General features: G+C 43.2%; 1 protein-coding gene across 5 annotated transcripts in view; it reads right to left on the minus strand.

Moving 5' to 3' along the window:
- ptpro (protein tyrosine phosphatase receptor type O) overlaps nt 1-24,004 on the minus strand; it is a 165,726-nt gene that overhangs the window by 88,863 nt on the left and 52,859 nt on the right. For 3 of the 5 annotated variants that reach the window (XM_063072457.1, XM_063072456.1, XM_063072455.1), the window contains exons 2-4: nt 16,825-17,104; nt 3,992-4,153; nt 1,082-1,234 (exon numbers count right to left, since the gene is read on the minus strand). In XM_063072457.1, coding sequence (XP_062928527.1) covers nt 1,082-1,234; nt 3,992-4,153; nt 16,825-17,104 — 595 coding nt within the window. Of the gene's footprint in view, nt 1-1,081; nt 1,235-3,991; nt 4,154-11,252; nt 11,357-16,824; nt 17,105-24,004 lie in introns of those variants that run through there. The other 2 variants (XM_063072459.1, XM_063072458.1) reach the window with 2 other exon arrangements.

The following is a 24,004-nucleotide window of genomic DNA, read 5'->3' on the forward strand; positions in this document are numbered from 1 at the left end:
AAGCTTTCACACACTGGGGGGAAAATCCAATTTATTTTTGCTGGAAACTTAAAACTAAAAGAGCTGTTGAAAAAAATGAAAACAACTTTATTTGAGCATAGAGTTGAAAAGCAGTGTCATAACTTGAGGTAAGCTGAAGGCTAAAACACAAATTCTCAAGGGATAATGAATACCTGGTACACTCCTGCAGAGGACAACTGAGTGATACCACTGGCTTCCGTTACAAAAATAGACAATTGATTCCATAACCAGCAATTCCCAAGAGAAATCGAAGTACAGCATAATTGGTGGCCTATAATCTGGATGTTGTGGGCTTGTTGAGTTGAATAGTTTTTACTTGCTCTGATTTGGGCTGACCGGAAGTGCACTGAGAGCGGTAAGCGTAAAGGAGTTGGGTGCTCACTGTTCTGGTTAACAGCAGATGGTGCAATCCGGGTCATATTACGACCGAGGAACGTGTTTGTAGACCGGATATTGAACTTTTTACTGTTGGACTTCGGCCATATTCCACCGAGATACAACACTTGGCAGCACGGGAGGTCGTTCCTGCCTGTGGCCATTGAACTTGCAGCTCCTCCCGTGGAGGGTCAGACACCCTGAGCCAATAGACTGGTCCTGGACTTATTTCCATCTGGCATAGTTTGCATTTTGTTGTTTGATTGTTAGTGGTTTTTGTATTGCTATATTTATGCTCTATTCTTGATTGGTACGGCTGTAACGAAACCCAAATTCCCTCGGGATCAATGAAGTATATCTGTCTATCTATCTGTCTATTGCTTTGATGTAGTTAACTCCATATATTATCATCTAGGCTTAAGAACAGAATGCTGCATATATCATTTTCATGGGTTCTAACTCCCATGCTTTCACAGGAATCGACTTCAGGAAGCAGGACCTTCCCTGTCGATGCTGCTTAATTCAGCAGCCTGATTAGTGCTTTGATGTTTCCCCTGAGTCCAAAAAGCCAATGAACCCTCTGACATCCACCATGATGGATGAGATCCTGTTGCCCTGTGACGACCTGTTTTCCTCAGTACCATTGGATCGCTATCTTGGAAAGACACACAAGATAGGTTTTTACCTGTTCGATGATGTTTTGGTTCATGACCAACAGCACTGTACTCCATTAATGGAATTCTGTTGACGTTGGCCTCGGCCACCAGCTGCAATGTGATGTTACTGTAACATGTCCCTGGCAGCCAAGTGTTGAAAATCAATTTGCCTTTCAGAAAGTCTGTTTAAGAAAAAGGCAACACAATGGATATAGATAATAAAAAATGTGAATAAGTAGGCAACTTACAAAGGGGACAATTTTTTAAAGTTACAATGATGGTAACGTCCCCAAGATATTCCTATAAATAATGCTTGTGCAGAAAGTATCTCCCAAATATTCCAGAATGTTGGGAGAAAAACTGCCAGGTCTAAAAATTCCCTCATGCAACACAAAATATAAATAGTACTGCCAAGTTTACCACTGGCTTAATTGAACTTGTACATCTGGTTCACTGTGTCTGTGTTGGGAAATTGATTACCGACATAGTGATGGATCTCTGTTACACACACGTGCACACGCACACACACACACACACACACACGCACACGCGCACACGCACACACGCACGCACAGAGCTTATCCTCCACCCCCAGCCAGTAAAACTTCCCTAAAGATATCAAAAGGATTTCAATGTCCAAAGTTAATCTCTTGTGTGATTTTCAACTTTACTAGTCTCATAAAGAACCATTGATTACTATTGCATACTGACCAAGGCTTACCAGCCTCCTGCCCCTGAAACCATACTAACTGTATTCTTCGTTCTTCGTTCTATGACCTCCTGCAGGGCTGCTTTACCCTTGGTAGTCAAGGTCATGGTCTTAGGATCATTCCAGGCTGCGACCATGATTGTTGGCACATCCCACTGTTTGCTACTTATTGATGATGTCACTCAAACTCTATACCTAAGGCTCCATCTCCATCACCTTCAGCCTGCTATGGCAGATTTGCTTAAAGCACAGGCAGTCACGGGCTTTTGAGACAGCCTCCTGCAGGAAGTATCGCCTGTAACTCTTGGGGGCTGTCTCCCATTGACAAGAGTTCTTCATCATTGTGGCCATGCTCAACTGCTCCTCTGAGATCATGTTCCCACCTCCTCCTCATAATTCCATTCACCCAGTAGCAATGCTCCCTTGTAAGCAGGAAGAACACTGCTTGTATTGCAGCATGTCCCTTTAACAGCCAGCTACCAAGATTGCAACTCCTAGGCAAAACGCTGTCAGCAGTGAGAACCTGGAGCAGACCAATAGATGGTATCATGTGGAAACTAACATAGTGCATCAGTACACTGGGAATCTGGCAATCTCACCCCTGTGAATCTCAAAATTGAAGATCTGAATCTTCATGAGACTTCCACACACAGCTTTCAAGTGACCCACAACTCTGAATAAATGCCAAAAAATTAGTTTCTAGGTCCTTATATTCCATAACACACCTTCAGTTCAGCTAACAAATAGAATGTATGCAATGTGTGAGGGCTTATCTTAGAATGAAAATTCATTCTCAAAACAAGAAAATATTGACATTGCTTCTTAAAAAATATTATCATAATTTTGTTCTGAACTGTTTTATTAAGTTTGAATTAGGCCTTGCAATTTCCATTCATACTAAATTTAAACAGACTAAAACCAGTGCAAAAGCCAAATTGTCCAGGTATCTAATTCACCTTGCTATACTACGCTGTTAGGTTAAGCCCCATCTCTGATTATAGGCCACACCTACATCATAAGTTAAACCGTTACTGCTAAATGAATCTATAACAGATCCCCATTATTCTAAATGGACATTGAATCTTTTGCAGGACAACTGAGGCAAACTCCAGGATGTCTAACACTAAGATTAAGAAAAGTCCTATTGCTTCAGCAAGCATACCCAATTGTCTAGATGTACAGAGCCTTACAACAAAACCCATCCTAAGTCCCTGCACTCCTTGAAGACTTAATTGCCACTGCACCTGAAGTTTGCAAACATGAGGAATTCTGCAGATGCTGGAATTTCAAGCAACACACATCAAAGTTGCTGGTGGACGCAGCAGGCCAGGCAGCATCTCTAGGAAGAAGTACAGTCGACGTTTCGGGCTGAGACCCTTCGTCAGGACTAACTGAATGAACAGCTAGTAAGAGGTTTGAAAGTGGGAGGGGGAGGGGGAGATCTGAAATGATAGGAGAAGACAGGAGGGGGAGGGATGGAGCCAAGAGCTGGACAGGTGATTGGCAAAAGGGATATGAGAGGATCATGGGACAGGAGGCCCAGGGAGAAAGAAAGGGGGAGGGGTGAAGCCCAGAGGATGGGGAAGGAGTATAGTGAGGGGGACAGAGGGAGAAAAAGCAGAGAGAGAGAAAAAGAATGTGTGTATATAAATAAATAACAGATGGGGTACGAGGGGGAGGTGGGGGCTTAGCGGAAGTTTGAGAAGTCAATGTTCATGCCATCAGGTTGGAGGCTACCCAGACGGAATATAAGATGTTGTTCCTCCAACCTGAGTGTGGCTTCATCTTTACAGAAGAGGAGGCCGTGGATAGATATATCAGAATGGGAATGGGACGTGGAATTAAAATGTGTGGCCACTGGGAGGTCCTGCTTTCTCTGGCGGACAGAGCGTAGCTGTTCAGCGAAACGATCTCCCAGTCTGCGTCGGGTCTCGCCAATACATAGAAGGCCGCATCGAGAACACCGGACGCAGTATATCACCCCAGCCGACTCACAGGTGAAGTGTCGCCTCACCTGGAAGGACTGTCTGGGGCCCTGAATGGTGGTGAGGGAGGAAGTGTAAGGGCATGTGTAGCACTTGTTCCGATTACAAGGATAAGTGCCAGGAGGGAGATCAGTGTTTTGTTATTCTCTGAGAAGAAATCTACAACTGCCTCAGAAAAATAATTTTATCCATCACAATTGCATTGCTGGAAACCGGACAGCATCCCCTTAATTGACGTCTCTTACCTTTGTGGAGGGATGATCGGTAATGGTTGCCTTCAAAGTAGCTTAATTTTAACCTTGAGAAAAAGTTGGTGGCCTGCTTTGGATATTGAATATCAAATAGGACTCCAGTTTGTGGCGACTGCTTGTAGTCATATATTGCCACACTGTTGACAGGAAGAGGTTCTAGAGAACACAGAGGAAGCCTCAGTTATAGTTAGAAGGCATTAGTGCACACATGGATAAACAAGGTTTCTTTTATGGAGGGTAACTGAATCAAGAACTGAGCACTTATATTCTTGCATTTTCTAGAAATAATCTGAAACAAAAAACTGGCAGAAATATCAGAATCAGGTATATTATCACTGGCACATGTTGTGAAATTTGTTAACTCTGCAGCAGCAGTACAATGCAATACAAAATAACAGGGGGGAAAAAAACTGGGAATTACAGTAAATATATATAGTATATAAGAGCATAAGACATAGGAGCAGAATTAGGCCATTTGGGCCATCGAGTCTGCTGCACCATTTCATCATGGCTGATCCAATTTTCCTCTCAGCCCCAGTCCCCTGCCTTCTCCCCACATCCTGACCAATCAAGAATCTATCAAATTCTGCCCTAACATACATACAGACTGGGCCTCCAAATATGCCTGTGGCAACGAATTCCACAGGTTCGCCACGCTCTGGCTAAAGAAATTCCTCCTCATCTCTGTTCTAAGGCTGTGTCCTCTGGTCTTAGACTCTCCCACCAATGGAAACATCCTCTCCACATCCACTCTATCAAGGCCTTTCACCATTTGATAGGTTTCAATGAGGTCACCCCTCATTCTTCTGAATTCTAGTGAATACAGGCCCAGAGCCATCAAACACTCTTCATATGATAAGCTGTTCAAACCAGGAATCATTTTCATGAACCTCCTTTGAACCCTCTCCAGTTTCCGCACATCCTTTCTAAGATAAGGGGCCCAAAACTGCTCACCAGTGCTTTATAACGTCTCAACATTCCAGCCTTACTTTTATATTCAAGTTCGTTTGAAATGAGTGCTAACATTGCACCACAGACTCAACCTGCAAATTAACCTTTAGGGAATCCTGCACAAGGACTCCCAAGTCCATTTGCGCCTCAGTTTTTGTATTTTCTTTCCATTTAGAAAACAGTCAACCCTTTCATTTCTTATACCAAAGTGCATGACCATACACTTCCCAACACTGTATTCCATCCGTTATTTCTTCGTCCATTCTCCTAATCTAAGTCCTTCTATATCCTCTCTACTTCCTTAAAACTACCTTCCCCTCCACCTATCTTCATATTGTCAAAAAATTTTGCAACAAAGACATCAATTCCATCATCCAAATCATTAACATATAATGTAAAAAGAATCAGTCCCAACACAGACCCCAGCAGAACACTACTAGTCACCAGCAGCCAACCAGAAAATGCTCCCTTTATTCCCACTTTTTGCCTTCTGCCAGTCAATCACTGCTTTGTCTAAGCCAGAATCTTCCCTATAATACCATGGGCTTGTTTGGCAGCTCATGTGTGACACCTTGTCAAAGGCCTTCTGAAATACACAACATCAATTGGTTTGTCTTTGTCTATCCTGTGTGTTAGTTCTTCAAAGAATTCCAAGAGATTTGTCGGGCAAGATTTCCCCTTGAGGAAACCATGCTGACTACAGCCTATTTTATCATGTATCCCGAAAGCACATCCTTAACAATTGACCCCAACATCCTCCCAACCACTGAGGTCAGACTAACTGGACTATAACTTCCTGTCTTCTGCTCTCTCCCTTCTTGGAGTGACATTTGCAATTTTCCAGTCTTCTGGAACCATTCCAGAATCTAGTGATTCTTGAAAGATCATTACTAATACCTCCACAATCTCCTCAGCCACCTCTTTCAGAACACTGGGGTGTACACCATCTGGTCCAAGTGACTTATCTACCTTCAGACCTTTCAGTTTCCCAGGAAACTTCTCTCTAGTAATGGTATCTTCACACACTTCATGACCCCCAACACCTGGAACATCCGTCATTCTGCTAGTGCCTTCCTCAGTGAAGACTGGTGCAAAATACTTACTTAGTTTGTCCGCTATTTCCTTGACACCCCCCCGCCCCCGCTACTTCTCCAGCATCATTTTCCAGCGGTCCGATATCCACTCTCACCTCTCTTTTGTACTTCTTGTATCTAAAGAAACTTCTATTATCCTCTTTAATATTATTAGCTAGCTTACTTTTGTATTCCATCTTTACCTTCTTAATTACTCTTATAGTTGTCTTCTGTTGGTATTTGAAAGCCTCCCAATCCTCTAATTTCCTGCTAATTATAACTCCATTGTATGCCCTCTCTTTGGTTTTTATTTGGCTTTGATTTCTCTTGTTAGCAATGGTTCTATCATCTTTCCTTTAAAATACTTCTTCCTCTTTGGAATGAATGCCTTCCGAATTGCTTCCAGAATTCCAGCTATTGCAGCTCTGCTGACATCCCTGCCAGTGTCTTTTTCCAATCAATTCTGGCCAACTCTTCTCTCATCCCTGTGATTCCCTTTACTCCACTGTAATACGGATACACCTGATTTTTGCTTCTCCTTCTCAAAATTCAGAGTGAACGCCATATTATAATCACTTTTCCCCTAAGGGTTCTGTTACCCTAAGCTCTCTAAATCAAGGGTCGTCAACCTTTTTGCCTCTGTGGGCCAGATTGCGTATTAATGAACAGACAGCGGGCCAGATAAATGCCATAAAAAACTTGAAACATGGGAATTATCCACTTAAATACATCTAGTTATGTTTTGCCTCAAATTAATGAATAACACATGCTAGAAAATCATTTGTGCTTAACCAAGGATGCCAATTAGTAATCGAAGTTTAGTTTTTCTGTCCCACTATTGCTAGTGCCCCATCAGTTGTGATGCCGATTAGCTTCGACACATTAAGTTTCATTTCTGTCATCATTTTCAACAAAGCTTCAAAAATGTCTGCTCCAGTAACCATGTCCTTCATAGGAATTAATTGAATAAACTCTTCAAAAATTTGAAAAGTTGAGGTCATTCCTCGCACAAACATTGCAAGTTGAGCAGTGTCTCTCAAGTCTGTGCTCTCATCAAGTGCAATTGAAAAAATTGCAATTTGTTCCAGGTATCCCTTAAACTACTTCTAACATCTGCTGACATTTCTTCAACTCGCCATGTGATCGTTCTTGCTGACAGGCTGATAGATGCAAATAAAGATTTCTTTTCAGGACAAACAATATCCACCACCGTCAGTAAACATTCTTCGACAAACTCTCCACCTGTAACAGGCTTCATCTTTTCTGCAATACGTTTTGAGATTTCATAGCTGGCATGGGTATTTCCTTCACTTTCACTGCTTTTTTGGCACTCTGTCTACCTTCCTGCGTTTTGCATTCATTGCCATCGGAATTTTTTTCTTTGATTTTATTTTGAAACACGAGTTATTCAACAAGTATCGTATAACATGTAAATACCCGGATACTTAGCATGGATTTCTTGTTAAAACACAGTGACGCTGTTTCCATCTACAAATTTGAACGATCCCATCTGAAAACCTGTGCGTGCACGGAGAGTATCTAATACATATTAATAAGGTAGTCTGCCTTCTCGTCATTCGTATATACCAGTGTTTGGTCTGGAACAAAACGGAACCTGAGGCCAGTGTAACAAGACGCCATGTATGTCCATCAGTGTGGCTGTGTGAAACACTCAGAATAAGGAAAAATCGCTCACGGGCCAGATAAGCATAGTATCCCAATATTTGCTCGCGGGCCAGATCCAGCCCGCGGGCCGTAGGTTGCCTACCCCTGCTCTAAACAATTCCAGTTCATTGCACAACACCCAATCCAGAATAGCTGATCCCGTAGTAGGCTCAACGCGCTGCTCTAAAAAGACATCTTGTAGGCATTCTAGAAACTTCCCCCTCTTGGAATCCAGCACCAACCTGATTTTCCCAATCTACCCGAATATTGAAATCCCCCATGACTATTGTAACATTTGGCATGCATTTTCTTTCTTCCATTGTAATTTGAAGCATTCTTACTACTCCTTGGGGATCTGTATATAACTCCTATCAGGATCTTTTTATCCTTGCAGTTCCTTAGCTCCACCAACAATGATTCAACACCTTCTGACCCTATATCATCTCTTTCTAATGATTTGATTTCATTTTTACCAACAGAGCAACACCACCCCCTCTGCCTACAGTGTGTATCCTTGGACATTAAGCACCCGACCTGAATCTTCTTTCAGCCATGACTCAGTGATGCCCACAACATCATACGGTACATGCCAATCGGTAACTGTGCTATGTTCATCTACCACATTCAGTACACTGCTCTCATCCAAATATTAAATAGTTACATTAAATAAGTAGTGCAAAGAAACAGACTTGGGTTCAATGTCCACTCAGAAGTCATATGGCACAGCAGACAAAGCGGTTGCTGAATTGCTGAGTGCGTGCCTTCAGGCTTCTGTACCTCCCTCCTGATGGTAGCAATGAGAAGAGGGTGTGTTCTGGGTGATGGGGGTCCTTAATGATGGACGCCACTTTTTTGAAGCACTGCTCTTTGAAGATATCCTGAATACTACAGAGGCTAGTGTCTGTGATGGAGCTGACTAATTTAACAACTGTACAACTCATTGATCCTGTGCAGTAACACAGCTTCCCCATAACAGACAGTGATGCATCCAGTTAGAATGCTCTCCATGGTATGTCTGTAGAAATTTTGGAGTGTTTCTGTTTACATACCAAATCTTTTCAAACTCCTAATGAAATATAGCTGCTGTCTTGCCTTCTTTGTAGTGGCATTGATATGTTAGGTCCAGGTTAGCTCGTCAGAGATACTGACACTCAGGAACTTGAAATTGCTCACTACGTAAGCAGAGGCATTGCGACAAGAAGAAATTGTCTAAAAACAGTAGTCTCATTTATGCATGAATTTTAAAATACACATTCTTTAGGAAAGCAAATGAATGACCTTCCGTTTCGACAGCAACTGCTATGTTTCGCGGATACTTTGGAGCACCTCAGTGACAGAATTATTCTCAACGCGTCGTCGTACTCCATAAGTAAATTTGACCACAAGGTTTTGAACTACTGATTAAGGAAGCTGTCTTCATGAGGGTGGTTGAGGGAGAAATACTGTTTTTGAGTCACTGTATGAAGAGCAACGCGTGCACAGAGAGATCAGAGGAAAGCCACTGTACACTGGTGCAAACTACATTCAGGAGTTGCAAAACTAAAAATAGACTGGAAAACTTAACTGCAGAGTTTGAATTCTCGTAGAATAATGTTGACATATATTTTGTTGGCACTTTGATTCAAGTTTGATCTCAAATGTGAGTTCCTTAGAGGCTGAGATAGGATAAATTGGTTTAGATTCTATGCTGTACCAGTCATCATGGGTAAAGCCCTCACAATCACCGAGCACATTTACATGAAACGCTGTCGCAGGAAAGCAGCATCTATTATCAAGGACCCTTTCCACCCAGGACATGCTTCCTTTTTGTTGCTGCCTTCGGGAAGAAGGTACAGGAGCTTCAAGACTGCACCAGGTTCTGAAACAGTTACTACCCCTCAACCATCAGGTTCTTGAACCAAAAGGGATAACTTCACTCAGCTACACTTGCTCATCATTGAAATGTTCCCACAACTATGGACTCACTTTCAGGGACTCTTTATCTCATGCCACGATATTTATTATTTATTATTATTATTATTATTTCTTTTTCTTCTTGTATTTGTGCAGTTTGTTGTCTTCTGCACTCCAGTTGAATGTCCTAGTTGGGCAGCCTATGCCCACAAGAAAATGAATCTCTAAGGCTATATATGGTGAGACACATGTACTTTAATAACGTAACTTACTTTGAACTCAGGAAAGCTTTTGTTTGTGTGTCATCTAGCAGACCATTGCATATGTAAGTGAATCGAGTTAGTAATGGGAAAGCAGAGTAAAGTGCTACAAAGAAAATGGAGAGCAGCAGATAAATCAAATGCAAGAGTCACAACGAGGTAGATTTGGAGATCAAGATTTCATCTTTTAGAGTAAGGAAGTGGCTAAAATATTAAATAGTTGTGTCCCCATATAAAGCCTGCATAATTCATTTGACCTTGCGCAGAAGGCCCGACGTGTCTGAGGATATGGAGCAATTATTGGAGAAAATAAGATTACATTATTAAATCTAAAATCTAACAATACTGAATTTCATACTCCAAATCTTGCCACTATTATAGAAGTGGACAGAGAAATATTGGACACCACTGTCACTGGCCGAATCAAAGGTGGTGACAAATCAGCATAGAGGAGGGAGACAGGAAATCTGGCTGAGTGGTGCCACAACAACCCCTCACGCATTGTTAGCAAGACCAAGGAGCTGGTTATTGACTTCAGAAGGAGGAAAACGGAGGTCCATGAGCCAGTCCTCATCGGGGATCGGAGGTGGAAAACGTCAGCAATGTAAATCCCTCAGTGTCATCATTACAGAGGACCTGTCCTGGGCCTGGCACGTTAAGTGCAATTACGAAGACAGCACGGCAGTGCCTCTACTTTCTTAGAAGTTTGTGAGGATTTGGCATGACATCTAAAACTTTGACAAGCCTTTACAGGTATGTTGTGGAGAGCATTTTGACTGGTTGCCTCATGATCTGGTATGGAAACACCAAATCCTTGAATGAAAGATCTTACAAAAAGTAATGGATACAGCCCGGTCCGTCACAGGTAAAGCCATCCCCACCATTGAGCATGTCTACATGGAAGGCTGTTGCAGGAAAGCAACACCCATCATCAAGGAACCCCACCACCCAAAACATGTTCTCCTCTCGCTGCTGCATCACAAAGGTACAGGAGCCTCAGGACTAGCGCCGCCAGGTTCAGAAACAATTATTACCCCTCAACCATCAGGCTCGTGAACCAGTGGGGATAACTTTACTTGCCCCATCTCAGATTCTGGAAACCTTGAGGAACACACACAAAATGCTGGAAGAACTTAAAGGTCAGGCAGCATCTCAGGAGAGAAAACAGTCAATGTTTCAGGCTGAGACTCTCATCAGAACTGAAAAAGAAGGGGCATATCTTTCCCAACCCACCTCTGCTTTCCATAGTAATCACTCTCTACGAGATTCCCTCGTCCACTCGCCCCTCCCTATCTGTCTTCCTCCTGGCACTTATCTCTGCAAGCGTTGCAAATTTTACATCTGCCCCTACACCTCCTCTCTTTCCACCACTGAGGGTCCTAAATAGTCCGTCCAGGTGAGGCAATACTTCACCTGCGAGTAAGTGTCATCTACTGTATCCAGTGCTTCTGCTGCAGCCTCCGCAGACATGAGTGAGACCCAACACAGGTTGGGGGAACCGCTTCAGCGAGCACCATCTGCAACAGACAAGATCTCATATGTCCAGCTATTTCAATTTGACTTCCTATTCCCACACTGACACGTCTGCTCACAGCCTCCACTATGAAGCCAAACACAGGTTGGCGGAACGTCACCTTATATTCTGTCTGTGTAGTCTCCAACCTAATGGTATGAATGTCTGTTTCTCTAACTTTCAGTTACCGCTATCCTCTGTTGCATCCTACCCCTTTATGTCTCCCCTCTCTTCACCCCCCCTCCCAATTCTTTTGGCTGTTTCACCCATTCTCTTCTCCCGCACTCGTGACCTGCTCTTAAACCCCTCTGGTTTCCCACCTCTTTCCCTTTATTTCACTGTCTTCTCCAAATCAGATTCCTTCTTTTTCAGCCCTTTACCTCTTCTTTCCCACCTTCTTACTTCATCCCCCCCCCCCATTCTTTCATTTTCCCCCTCACCTGGACTCACTTATCATCTGCAGGCTCCTACCCCCACACACTTTCTTTTCTCTGGCTTTTGCCTCCTTCCTTTGAGTCCAGGAGAGTCTTGGCCCAAATGTTCACTGTTCATTTCCCTATACAACCATATAACAATTACAGCATGGAAACAGGCCATGTTGGCCCTTCTAGTCCATGCCGAACTCCTATGTTCACCTCGTCCAACCGACCTGCACTCCGTCCATAACCCTCCATGCCCTTCCTGTCCATATATCTATCGAATTTAACTTTAAACGACAACATCCATAGATGCTGCCTAAACTGCTGAGTTCCACTGACATTTTGAGTGTGTTGCGGGGGGGAGGGGAATGGTTGGGGAGGGCTGGGGGTGGTGGTGAATGAGTGACAGATCAGGCCTGGGGAATCACTGAGTTAAGGTACAAGCCCTAGGCCAGGATGCTCGTTTCCAAGACAACTTGAGTTATTCGCACTGCACAGAGACTGGCATCATCGCAGACATGGAAATGAAGTCAGATGATCACATGTCAATCACTACAGGAAGGGGGATGTCAGAATCCTGGTACCAAAAATGGTCATTCTCACCTCTCATTTTGGATGAGCTCAACTGCACCAGGTCAAGAAGTAAGCAGCATTACCTCACTGAATTTCTAGACAATAGACCTGCGAATTGCAATAGCAATTTTCGTACTTTTCAAATTACACTGCATGCAGTTAATCCACCACCTCACCCCAACACACAGGTCTGAGAGTTTACTTCCCAACATTTCCCTTTGTTTACTTCACACAGCCATATCCAACAGAAGCTCTGGAATGCCCTTCCTCCCCTTTTCCCTACATTACCACTGCCTCGCCTCGTATCTGTCAACTAGAGAACTCCATGATACCAGCTCGCTCCTGCTGTACCAATGGCCCAGCCCAGCATGTGTGGACACTTACATAAAAATCTGCTTTCCTGGAGACCATCTGTAGTTGGTCTTTAATCTGTACAGCGCAAGTAACCTGTTCGATTAAACAATCGATATATGAAATTAAAACAAACAAGGGAAAATCTGCAGATACTGGAAATCCAAGCAACACACACAAAATGCTGGAGGAACTCAGCAGGCCAGGCAGCACCTATGGAAAAGAGTACAGTTGATGTTTTGGACCGAGAACCTTCATCAAGTCCTGATAAATGGTCTTGGCCCAAAACGTCGACTGTACTCTCTTCCATAGCTGCTGCCTGGCCTACTGAGTTCCTCCAGCATTTTGCGAGTGAAATTAAAACATCTAGGTGCTGGTGTTCCTAATTTTAGATCACTGCCCTCTTATAACAATGATATCTTTTGTTTTGAATATTCACAAGTGGAAACACCTGTCTTATCATGCCTTCTTAGGTTTGTACATTTCATCCCTTATCTTTCAAAGGAGAAGACAGTTTAACTTGTTTTGCTATTCACCAGAAGACAATCCTCTTTCCAAGAATTAGCTGAATGAATCTCTTGAGCACCTTCAATCCTTCTTCAATGGTAAATATTACACGGTATTCTATGTGTAGCCTTAACAGTACCCTGTACAAATGGAACAATATTTTTAAACTCCAATCCTTTCATAATGTTAGTCAATCCCTTTGTAATTTGCTTTCTGAACTATGTGCTGCACCTCAGTACTACAAGGTAACATAGGTTAGTGCATTGCTTTATAGCTTTCACTGATCAGGGTTCAATTCCCACTGCTGTCTCTAAGAGGTTTCTACGTTCTCCCCACGACCGCATCGGTTTCTTCAAGTTGCTCTGCTTTCCTCCCAGATTCCAAAGACCCACAGCTAGGGTTACTGAGTTATGGGCATGCTATGTTGCCGCCAGAAGCGTGCTGACAATTGTGGGCTGCCTCCAGCACAATGCTCGGACTGCGTCAGCCATTGACACAAAACGGTGCGTGTCACTGTACCTTTCAATGTACGTATGACAAATAAAGCTAATCAGTTAACTTTATCTTCTCGGCTGATGTCTGAATCAATAACTCAGGCAAAGTAGTCCAAGATTCATTTACTATTCTGATACCTGCTAAAAAAAAGACACTTCCAAGCACCAAGGAGTTTACGTTGGTTTGAATGTTACACAGATTTCTTAACAGCCTCTCGAAATCAACAACTTGCGCTAAGTGCAGATTTTTCAACATTAGACATCAGTGTTCTAGTCTTCCTGTTGGTGCAGAGTTCCACCCTGCTCACAACCTGACACTAATTCTCTCTGCGTCTCATACAGCAGATCTCATTGCTCCGATGCTTAGTCTGGAAAGGAGAGAAAGGGATGCTGGAGAGATGGTGGTGACAGAGCACAGAGGCAGGCATGCATTAGTACTGCCATGAATGGTATTGGTCAGGGGTGAGTGACCAGGAAGTGAGAGAAGTATGGGTTCGATGGACCAACTACAGAGCTCTCAGTGACTGAGCCTGTGGCAGTGGGCTTGTGCGGCCTACTACATTTTGGAATTGCCTCAACTAGCCTGGAGGTAAGAGCAGATATCCCACCTCTCTCCGAACTTCCGGGAGTCTCCCGCATATTGATAGTGGCTCCCTGATGCCCGCAAATTATATACAATATCCTGGAAATCGATTTTTTTGAGAGCGAGAGAGAAAGAGAGAGAGAGAGAGAGCGAGCGAGCAAGAGAGAGCGCGCCATGGCAGAGTGTTCCAAAAAAAGAAAATATAAAACGTACATCACCCCAGACTACCCTAAGGTGTACCCCTGCCTAATAGGGGTCAAAAATAATGACAGTATTGCTCGCTACACTGTTTGCAACAGTGACTTTTCTATTGTCCATGGTGGGTTAAGACTGTTAAAGACACGTTGAGGTGAGTTTAACAGGTGTCATTTGTTCATTACATAGCTAATGTTACCTAAACTAGCTGGTTAGCTGCTAAGGAGCTACTCTATTGCAGACATCCCACCTCTCCAGGAAGTTCCGGGAGTCTCCCGCAAATTGATGGTGCTACCTCCCTGAAATGAGTTTTTGCAGGGTGGGATGTCTGTAAGAGGGAGGAAAGTACCCTAGATCCTCAAATCTAAACCATCAGTGCCAGGTTTTCCAGAAGAATGATAGCAAAAGATTAAAGAACAAGAGCCACTAAACATACACAGAATGCTGGAAGAACTCAGCAGGTCAGGCAGCATCTATAGAGAGGAATAAATACACTGTTTATTCCTTTCCACTGATGTTGCCTGACCTGCAGAGTTCCTCCAGCATTTTGTATGTGTCATTCTGGAGTTTTAGCATCTACAGAATCTCCTGTGGTATGAAATGTGCTTTAAGCTACATTGCGCCCCAGAAAAAAAAAGCATTCCAACAGACATTCATTATGGCTTTCAATAAAAAGTGGATTTTATTTTGCAATTTTTGAAGTGGATCCTACAGTGTAGGCAAATCCTTCCCCACTTGGGCCTTAAAGATGCTGTGACTAAAAAGCAAAGCCAAGGGACTGAAATTGGATTAGAGGAACTGCAGTCTGATTAAAAGCCTCATTCATTTGTAGAACTACTTCCTTCCTTCAAAATTCCAGTCCCTGATTTCAAAGAGCCAACCTTCATTAGATTTTTGATGCCCCTACACTGCAGGTCATTTATCAACATGGTTCTTCAGAGAGCTCCTAAGGAGATGCATGCAGCAGGAGCACATGATGGAACATTGCCTTTTATAGATCCCCTCCACCCATCTTTTTTAATTTCCTGTGGTGGTGGTGGGGGGGGGAGGAGCATATGATCACCATTTTGGGAAATTTTTTACTGGTCAGGTAAAATACAATGCCAGGAACCTTCCCTTCCTCTCCAAGCACTTCATAGACTTTAATGTTGCTTGTCACTAATGATTTTGATTCTGAAGCAACTGCTTACACAAACAATTCCATTCAAAGTAATTGACAACATTATACTTAAAGACATTCAAAGATATTTTTCTTTACATTTAATAGCAAACGATTAGCGACTTAATGAAGCCGTGTAGACAAGGGATTCATTTCTAACAATTAGTAAACTCACCAGGCACTCAACTGTCCCATTTTGACAGAAGTATTAGCCATTATTTTACTATAAATGATGTTGGTGATGCAAGGGATCCCAACCGACTGACTGAATGTGTCCTTTCACATTGCCCTGATCTCAGGATGAGAAATGCTCTCATGCGTGATTCTACACATGCAGTTACTGAGAACAGCAAAGAAAGTGATAGACGAATGGATTGCAGCAGGATGTGGACACTGTCTAGGTAGGAGGCATTAGATTCTGCGTTTTCTTAATTTACTTTTTAGCTGCCTCGACACAACACTGTGGGCTGAAGGGTGTGACCCGGTGCTTTACCGCTCTATGTTTCGGTGAATGATTGTCGCTTGGATCAATGGTGATGATGATGATGTTGACCCAGGCCTGAGAGGCCAGTGTCGGGCATTGTCATACCTTACGAGGCGCGGAACGAGAGACTGTGTGGGGAGCCACTCCTCACACAGACATTTCGCTGTACGGTATTTTTCTTTATTTTACCAGGTCAAGTTGCGAGCTCAACACTCAACCCGGCACGGATGGAAAGCGTACTTGGGACCGGCCCAACTGGATTCGAACCCGGGAACCTCCGTTCCGGAGCCTGGCGCTGATGTCACTGCGCCACCAGCCACCAGCTTGGATCAAGGAAATGTGAAATCACTTCTAAACTATTCCATGGAGATGCGAAACAAATGCAGCAACCACATTTATTAGCTTCAACTAAACACCAGTGAAACCTTTTATATTTAATCCATTGAGCAGCTAATCGAATTCCAAAACTCATGGACAAAGACACTATTGTTCATTAAATGAAGCCAAGTCCAAATGTACAATTTATGCTGGGGGAGGGGGAGAAAAATCTAAGGTTACAGAATGCTCTGTGACGTGGGAATACAGGCGCTTTGAGAAATTATGTTTCATTTGTCTTGTGTACCACCTGAGCCTCCCAGGCAGATATCCCTTACCAAGGCAACGGCAACCTATATTTAACTTGATGAGCAGCTTAACCAACAACTTACTTGTTAATACAGCAACCAAATGTACTGGCTTAGCAGTTGATTGCGAGCTTCCGATCAGGAGAGTAACCAAGTAGTAGATCCCATGGTAAGAAGCATTGAAGACTACAGGAGGAGGGAGCGTATGGTTGAAGTCCTCGAACTGGAGTTTATAACTAGTCAGGTTAACAGACTGTGTTATCTTCACATAATACAAAGAGGATCCATTGGTCACATCTGGTGGCTGGAGTGACACTATGATTTGGTTGTCATCACTAACGGTGGCAGAGATTGCAACAGCACTCTGGATGGAAAGAACAGAAAAATACCAAGGGAATGAGAAGAGTAAGTATGAAAGTGAAACAAGAAAAGCTCTCTCATCATTTGACACACAAGCAAGCGTAGAAATTCATCAATCTATACAGTTAAAGGAAAATACTGAGTTCCTGGAAAAAGAAATTCGAGTTTGAGTTTATTGTCATATGCACTCGTAAATGTATGAACAGGTGCAATGAAAAACTTGCCTGCAGCAGCATCACAGGAGTATGGTATCATACAAGCAGCATTCACAAGAAAATGATAAATTAAACATAAATGTAATTCAGATGGAAGTACTTTTAGAGCATGTGCAAGGAGTGAAAGGGATCAGCAGAAAATTCACAAGCTTTAAGACAGTCTGGTACACATCAGATACATTCAATGAATTAGAAAATCCATGTTAGCAACTTGAGCCTTATACCAGGGATATATTGTAGAAGAGGAATGCTAATATCGATACATTCACTAAAATACTTGCTCTTACCAAAATCATGTGCATTTTCAGTCAGAAACTGTGATTTAATTAAGATAGACTAAGAATTTTAAAAATCCACTAGAAAGTAGCACAGACTAGGAACGCACATGTAGAATATAAAGCTTTTTTTTGGTATTAACACTAATGATAATGAGTTCTCCTTCCCACCCTCCCCCCACCTTCTTTATAGGGCCTCTGCCCCTTCCCTCTTCAGTCCTGACGAAGGGTTCCGGCCCGAAACGTTGACTGATCATTTCCACGGATGCTGCCCGACCTGCTGAGTTCCTCCAGCGTGTTGTGAGTGTTACTTTGACCCCAGCACCTGCAGAGTATTTTGTGTTAATGATAATGAGTTATTTTGAGTGAGCAATGTGTTTGCAATGATTTCCAGATCTAAGCAGTCTGCTGCACAGGAGTAGGCAGGCAATTCTGATCACAATTTGCACTTGCTATTTCACACAGTCACATATTCCTGGAATATGATGACAGGAATTCTGCATGCAACAATACTTTAGAGCACTACTACCGTTAGGCCACTTTGTTCCGCGGTGCACCCATAGTGACTATCCTAAGAGCAAGGTTTTATTAGCACAGATCTTCACCTGGGCTTGGAGACCTCATTATTTCCTCACTTCCTTCAGCATCCTCAACCCTCCCCCTCAAAACTGCACTGACTCCATCTCCACTACCCAAAGGCCTCACTTCCCAGTCTGATCCCCATTCAGTCCCCAATGCAGAGCCCTAGAGCAAAACGTCACAGACACAAGCCCTTGCTCTATCAAGTCCATACTGACCACAGTGTCCACACAACTAGGCCCAATTTCCCAAATTCTCCCTATATCCTGCTTTTTTATCCAAGTTCTTCTTAAATGAATCAATTGTACCTGCCTGAACCACCTCCTCCAGCAGCCCATGCCATATACTCACCATCATCCATGTGGAAAGTGTTGCCCTGAGGTCCCTTTTAAATCTTTCCTCCCTCATTCTAACCCTCTGCCCCCTTGTTTTCTCCCCTGGAGAAAGACTGTTACTATTGCCCTTATCTATGCCTCTCATAATTTAAACATTTCTGTAAGACACCCCTCATTCTGCATTCCAAGGAATAAAGACTAGCTTTGCAAACCTCTCCCTGTAACTCAGGGCTTCTAGCCCTGGCAACACGCTTGTAGATCTTCTTTTCACTCTTTTCCGTTTAACCACACCTTTTCTATAATTGGGCAACACAAAAGTGTACACAATACATTAACTACGGCCTCACCAATGACTTGTACAATATCCCTATCCCACCTCCTATACTCAATCCCTGACTCATGAAGACCCATGTTCCAAATGCCTTTCTTAACACACTGGATCTACTTGTGTCACCGCTTTCAACAAACTATACCCTTGCACTCTTAGGACTGTCCATTCCGGTACTCTCCCGACTGGAACTGGAATGTCATTGTCACACACGCCAAGACTCGGTGAAAAGTTCCTCTTCCACACTGTTCATACAGGTCAAATCATCACACCGTGCACTGAGGTACAACAACGTAAGGCTACAACAGAATGCAGAATAAAGTGTAGAGCAGCTGAACAATGAGGATGGAAGATCATAACAAGGTAGACTGTGAGGCCACGAGTACCCTGCCATTCATAATACAAGTCTTACACTGATCTGACTTTCCAAAATGTATCATCTCACACTTATCTGTACTGAGATCCACTAGCCACTTCTTGGCTTATTTTCTGAACTGATTACAATCCCCCTGTAATTTACCACAGCCTTCACTATCAATTAACACCTTTGGTCTCATCTGCAAAACTTGCTGATCAAGCTTTGTACATTGATATCCAAATTATTTATACAATAAAAAAAACAAGAATCCCAACACCAGTCTCTGAGGCACACCACTAGACAATAGTTTCCACTCTGAGAATGACCACCACCCTCTGCTTCCCACCTTCAAGTCGATTTTGAATCAGCCTAACCATCTTCTCCTGGATTCGATGGGACCTAATGTTCCTGACCAGCCAACCATGTGGGACTTTGTCAAAGAACTTGCCAAAGTCCAAAAAGGCATCAATTGCCCTACCCTCACCTATTTTTTGTTACCACTTTTAAAAACTCTAAAAGATTCATCCAGCATGACTTTACAACACAAAGCCATGTTAACTCCTCCAAATCAGGCTTTGTCTATTCAAATGCTGATAGATCCTAACCCTCAGAATTCCCTCCTGTAATTTCCTTACGGGCCTAACATGGAACTTTAACAGGTAATGTTTTCTAATCATCAGTAAATAATCCATCTCTCGCCGAGGAAGACTGAAATGGTCGGGGCAGGTGTGGAAGGTGAGCAAGTGTTCAGCATCGTTTACCAGCCTCTTGCTCGCTGCTGCCAGAGAGAAGTGTGGTGGTCGCCCTCTCACTCTCGCTCGCTGCTCTCGAGGGAAGGCCCTTGCCTTTGAATTATCTCTCTTTCCTTCGATGCTGGCGGAGGATGGTGCTGAAGCAAAGTTTAATCATCGCAGCTTGTAGATTTGTATTCTAATTCAGGTTTTTATGATGTGTTCTACTTCCGGTCTCTCCTTTTTTTCCCTGACTAATTTTGAACCATTTTTGAATTGGGGCGGCATGCAGATAATGAACACTGAGCTGAACTGAAACGTGCCTTTTGATTTTGTGTTTTTTATTCTGTGTTTGCGCTCATTCTTTTCTTGCGGTTAGCACATAGACATGAGGACACCATCACTGAGACCTGGCTGAAGGATGCATGTCTCTGGGAGCTGAACGTCCAAGGATACACGGTGTATCGGAAAGATAGGAAGGTAGGCAGAGGGGGAGGTGTGGCTTTATTGGTAGGAAATGATATTAAATCATTAGAAAGAGTTGATATAGGATCGGAGGATGCAGAATCTTTATGGGTTGAGCTAAGAAATCGCAGGGGTAAAAGGACCCTGATGGCAGTTATATATAGGCCTCCAAACAACTGCAGTGATGTGGACTACAAATTACAACAGGAAATAGAAAAGGCTTGTCAGAAGGGCAGTGTTATGATAATTGTGGGGGATTTTAACAAGTGAGTGGATAGGGAAAATCAGGTCAGCACTGGATCTCAAGAGAGAGAATTTGTAGAATGTCTGCGAGATGGCTTTTTAGAACAGCTTGTTGTTGAGCCCACTAGGGGATTGGCTGTACTGGATTGGGTATTGTGTAATGAACTGGAGGTGATTAGAGAGATTGAGGTGAAGGAACTCTTAGGAGGCAGTGATCATAACATGATTGAGTTCACTGTGAAATTTGAAAAAGAGAAGCCGAAATCTGATGTGTCGGTATTTCAGTGGAGTAAAGGAAATTACAGTGGCATGAGAGAGGAACTGGCCAAAGTTGACTGGAAAGGGACACTGACAGGAAAGATGACAGAGCAACAGTGGCTGGAGTTTACGCGAGAAGTGAGGAAGGTGCAAGACAGGTATATTCCAAAAAAGAAGAAATTTTCGAATGGAAAAAGGATACAACCGTGGCTGACAAGAGAAGTCAAAGCCAAACTTAAAGCAAAGGAGAGGGCATACAAGGAAGCAAACATCAGTGGGAAGACAGAGGATTGGGAAGTTTTTAAAACCTTACAAAAGGAAACTAAGAAGGGCATTCAGAGGGAAAAGATTAACTATGAAAAGAAGCTAGCAAATAATATCAAAGAGGATACTAAAAGCTTTTTCAAGTATATAAAGAGTAAGAGACAGGTGAGAGTAGATATAGAACCGATAGAAAATGATGTTGGAGAAATTGTAATGGGAGATAAGGAGATGGCAGAGGAACTGAACGAGTATTTTGCATCAGTCTTCACTGAGGAAGACATCAGCAGTATACCGGACACTCAAGGGTGGCAGGGAAGAGAAGTGTGCACAGTCACAATTACGACAGAGAAAGTACTCAGGAAGCTGAATAGTCTAAAGGTAGATAAATCTCCCGGACCAGATGGAATGCACCCGCGTGTTCTGAAGGAAGTACCTGTGGAGATTGCAGAGGCATTCGCGATGATCTTTCAAAAGTCGATAGATTCTGTCATGGTTCCGGAGGAATGGAAGATTGCAAATGTCACTCCGCTATTTAAGAAGGGGGCAAGGAAGCAAAAAGGAAATTATAGACCTGTTAGCTTGACATCGGTGGTTGGGAAGTTGTTGGAGTCGATGGTCAAGGATGAGGTTACAGAGTACCTGGAGGCATATGACAAGAAAGGCAGAACTCAGCATGGATTCCTTAAAGGAAAATCCTGCCTGACAAACCTATTACAATTTTTTGAGGAAATTACAAGTAGGCTGGATTTTCAGAAGGCCTTTGAGAAGGTGCCACACATGAGGCTACTTAACAAGAGCCCATGGAATTATGGGAAAGTTACATACATGGATAGAGCGTTGGCTGATTGGCAGGAAACAGAGAGTGGGAATAAAGGGATCCTATTCTGGTTGGCTGCCGGTTACCAGTGGTGCTCCACAGGGGTCTGTGTTGGGGCCGCTTCTTTTTACATTGTACATCAACGATTTGGATTATGGAATAGATGGCTTTGTGGCTAAGTTTGCTGACGAAACGAAGATAGGTGGAGGGGCCGGTAGTGCTGAAGAAACGGAAAGTCTGCAGAGAGACTTGGATAGATTAGAAGAATGGGCAAAGAAGTGGCAAATGAAATACAATGTTGGAAAGTGTATGGTTATGCACTTTGGCAGAAGAAATAACGGGCAGACTATTATTTAAATGGGGAAAGAATTCAAAGTTCTGAGATGCAACGGGACCTGGGAGTCCTCGTACAGGATACCCTTAAGGTTAACCTCCAGGTTGAGTCGGTAGTGAAGAAGGTGAATGCAATGTTGGCATTCATTTCTAGAGGAACAGAGTATAGGAGCAGGGATGTGATGTTGAGGCTCTATAAGGCGCTGGTGAGACCTCACTTGGTGTACTGTGGGCAGTTTTGGTCTCCTTATTTAAGAAAGGATGTGCTGACGTTGGAGAGGGTACAGAGAAGATTCACTAGAATGATTCCAGGAATGAGAGGGTTAACATATGAGGAACGCTTATCCACTCTTGGACTGTATTCCTTGGAGTTTAGAAGAATGAGGGGAGACCTCATAGAAACATTTCGAATGTTGAAAGGCATGGACAGAGTGGATGTGGCAAAGTTGTTTCCCATGATGGGGGAGTCTAGTACGAGAGGGCATGACTTCAGGATTGAAGGGCACCCATTCAGAACAGAAATGCGAAGACATTTTTTTAGTCAGAGGGTGGTGAATCTATGGAATTTGTTGCCACGGGCAGCAGTGGAGGCCAAGTCATTGGGTGTATTTAAGGCAGAGATTGATGGGTATCTGAGTAGCCAGGGCATCAAGGGTTATGGTGAGAAGGCAGGGGAGTGGGACTAAATGGGAGAATGGATCAGCCTATGATAAAATGGCGGAGCAGACCTGATGGGCCAAATGGCCGAATTCTGCTCCTTTGTCTTATGGTCTTATATCTTTTGCGTGAGGGAGCAGGGGGTTGATGCTTTCTTCGACTGGGTTGGTTCCATGGTTCTTTGTCTCGTGGCTGTCTGTGGGGAAGACGAATTTCAGGGTTGTATGTTTCATACATAATTTGATGATAAATGTACTTTGAATCTTTGAATCTAAATCCAATATGGCATTACTGGGAACTGTGAATACATCAGTATCAAGTGGATTAAAGAAATGATCAAACCAAGGCCACTGTCAGGGTGGAAGCTCAACGCCTTATATTCTGTCTGAGTAGCCTCCAGCCTGATGGCATGAATATCAATTTCTCCTTCTGGTAAAAAAATTCCCTTGCCCTCCCCTCTTCTTCTATTCCCCTCTCTGGCCTCTTACCTCTTCTCACCTGCATATCATCTCCCTTTTCTTCCCTTTCTCCTGTGGTCCACTCACCTCTCCTATCAGATTCTTTCCTCTCCAGCCCTTGACCTTTCCAACTCACCTGACTAGCCTCCTTCCCCTCACCCCATCTTTTTATTCTGTTATCTTCCCCTTCCTTAAGACAGGTCTTGGCCCGAAACGTTGACTGTTTATTCATTTCCCTGGATGCTGCCTGACCTCCTGAGTTCCTCCAGTATTTTGCCCGTGTTGCTTTGGACTTCCAGCGTCTCCAGAATTTCTTGTGCTTCTGATACTGGATGGTTTATATATTGCACAATAATAACGGCTGTCTTGGGGTCAGAGACAGTTGAGAAAAGACAGAAATTTCTTGTGCAAGTGTAATGAGCTGAAGAGGTTGACAGAGGTTTACAATAGCTGGCATAATGTGGCCAAAACTAACACAATCTTCCTCAGTGGCAGGAAAATAACTTTGCAAATTAGTGACTCTTAATGAATAATGCATGATGTTTTGTTCCTTTGTTCGTGTATTTAAATACAAGTAAACCAGTAATG

This window comes from Mobula hypostoma, chromosome 20 (genome assembly GCF_963921235.1).
Source record: "Mobula hypostoma chromosome 20, sMobHyp1.1, whole genome shotgun sequence".
Lineage (NCBI taxonomy): Eukaryota > Metazoa > Chordata > Chondrichthyes > Myliobatiformes > Myliobatidae > Mobula > Mobula hypostoma.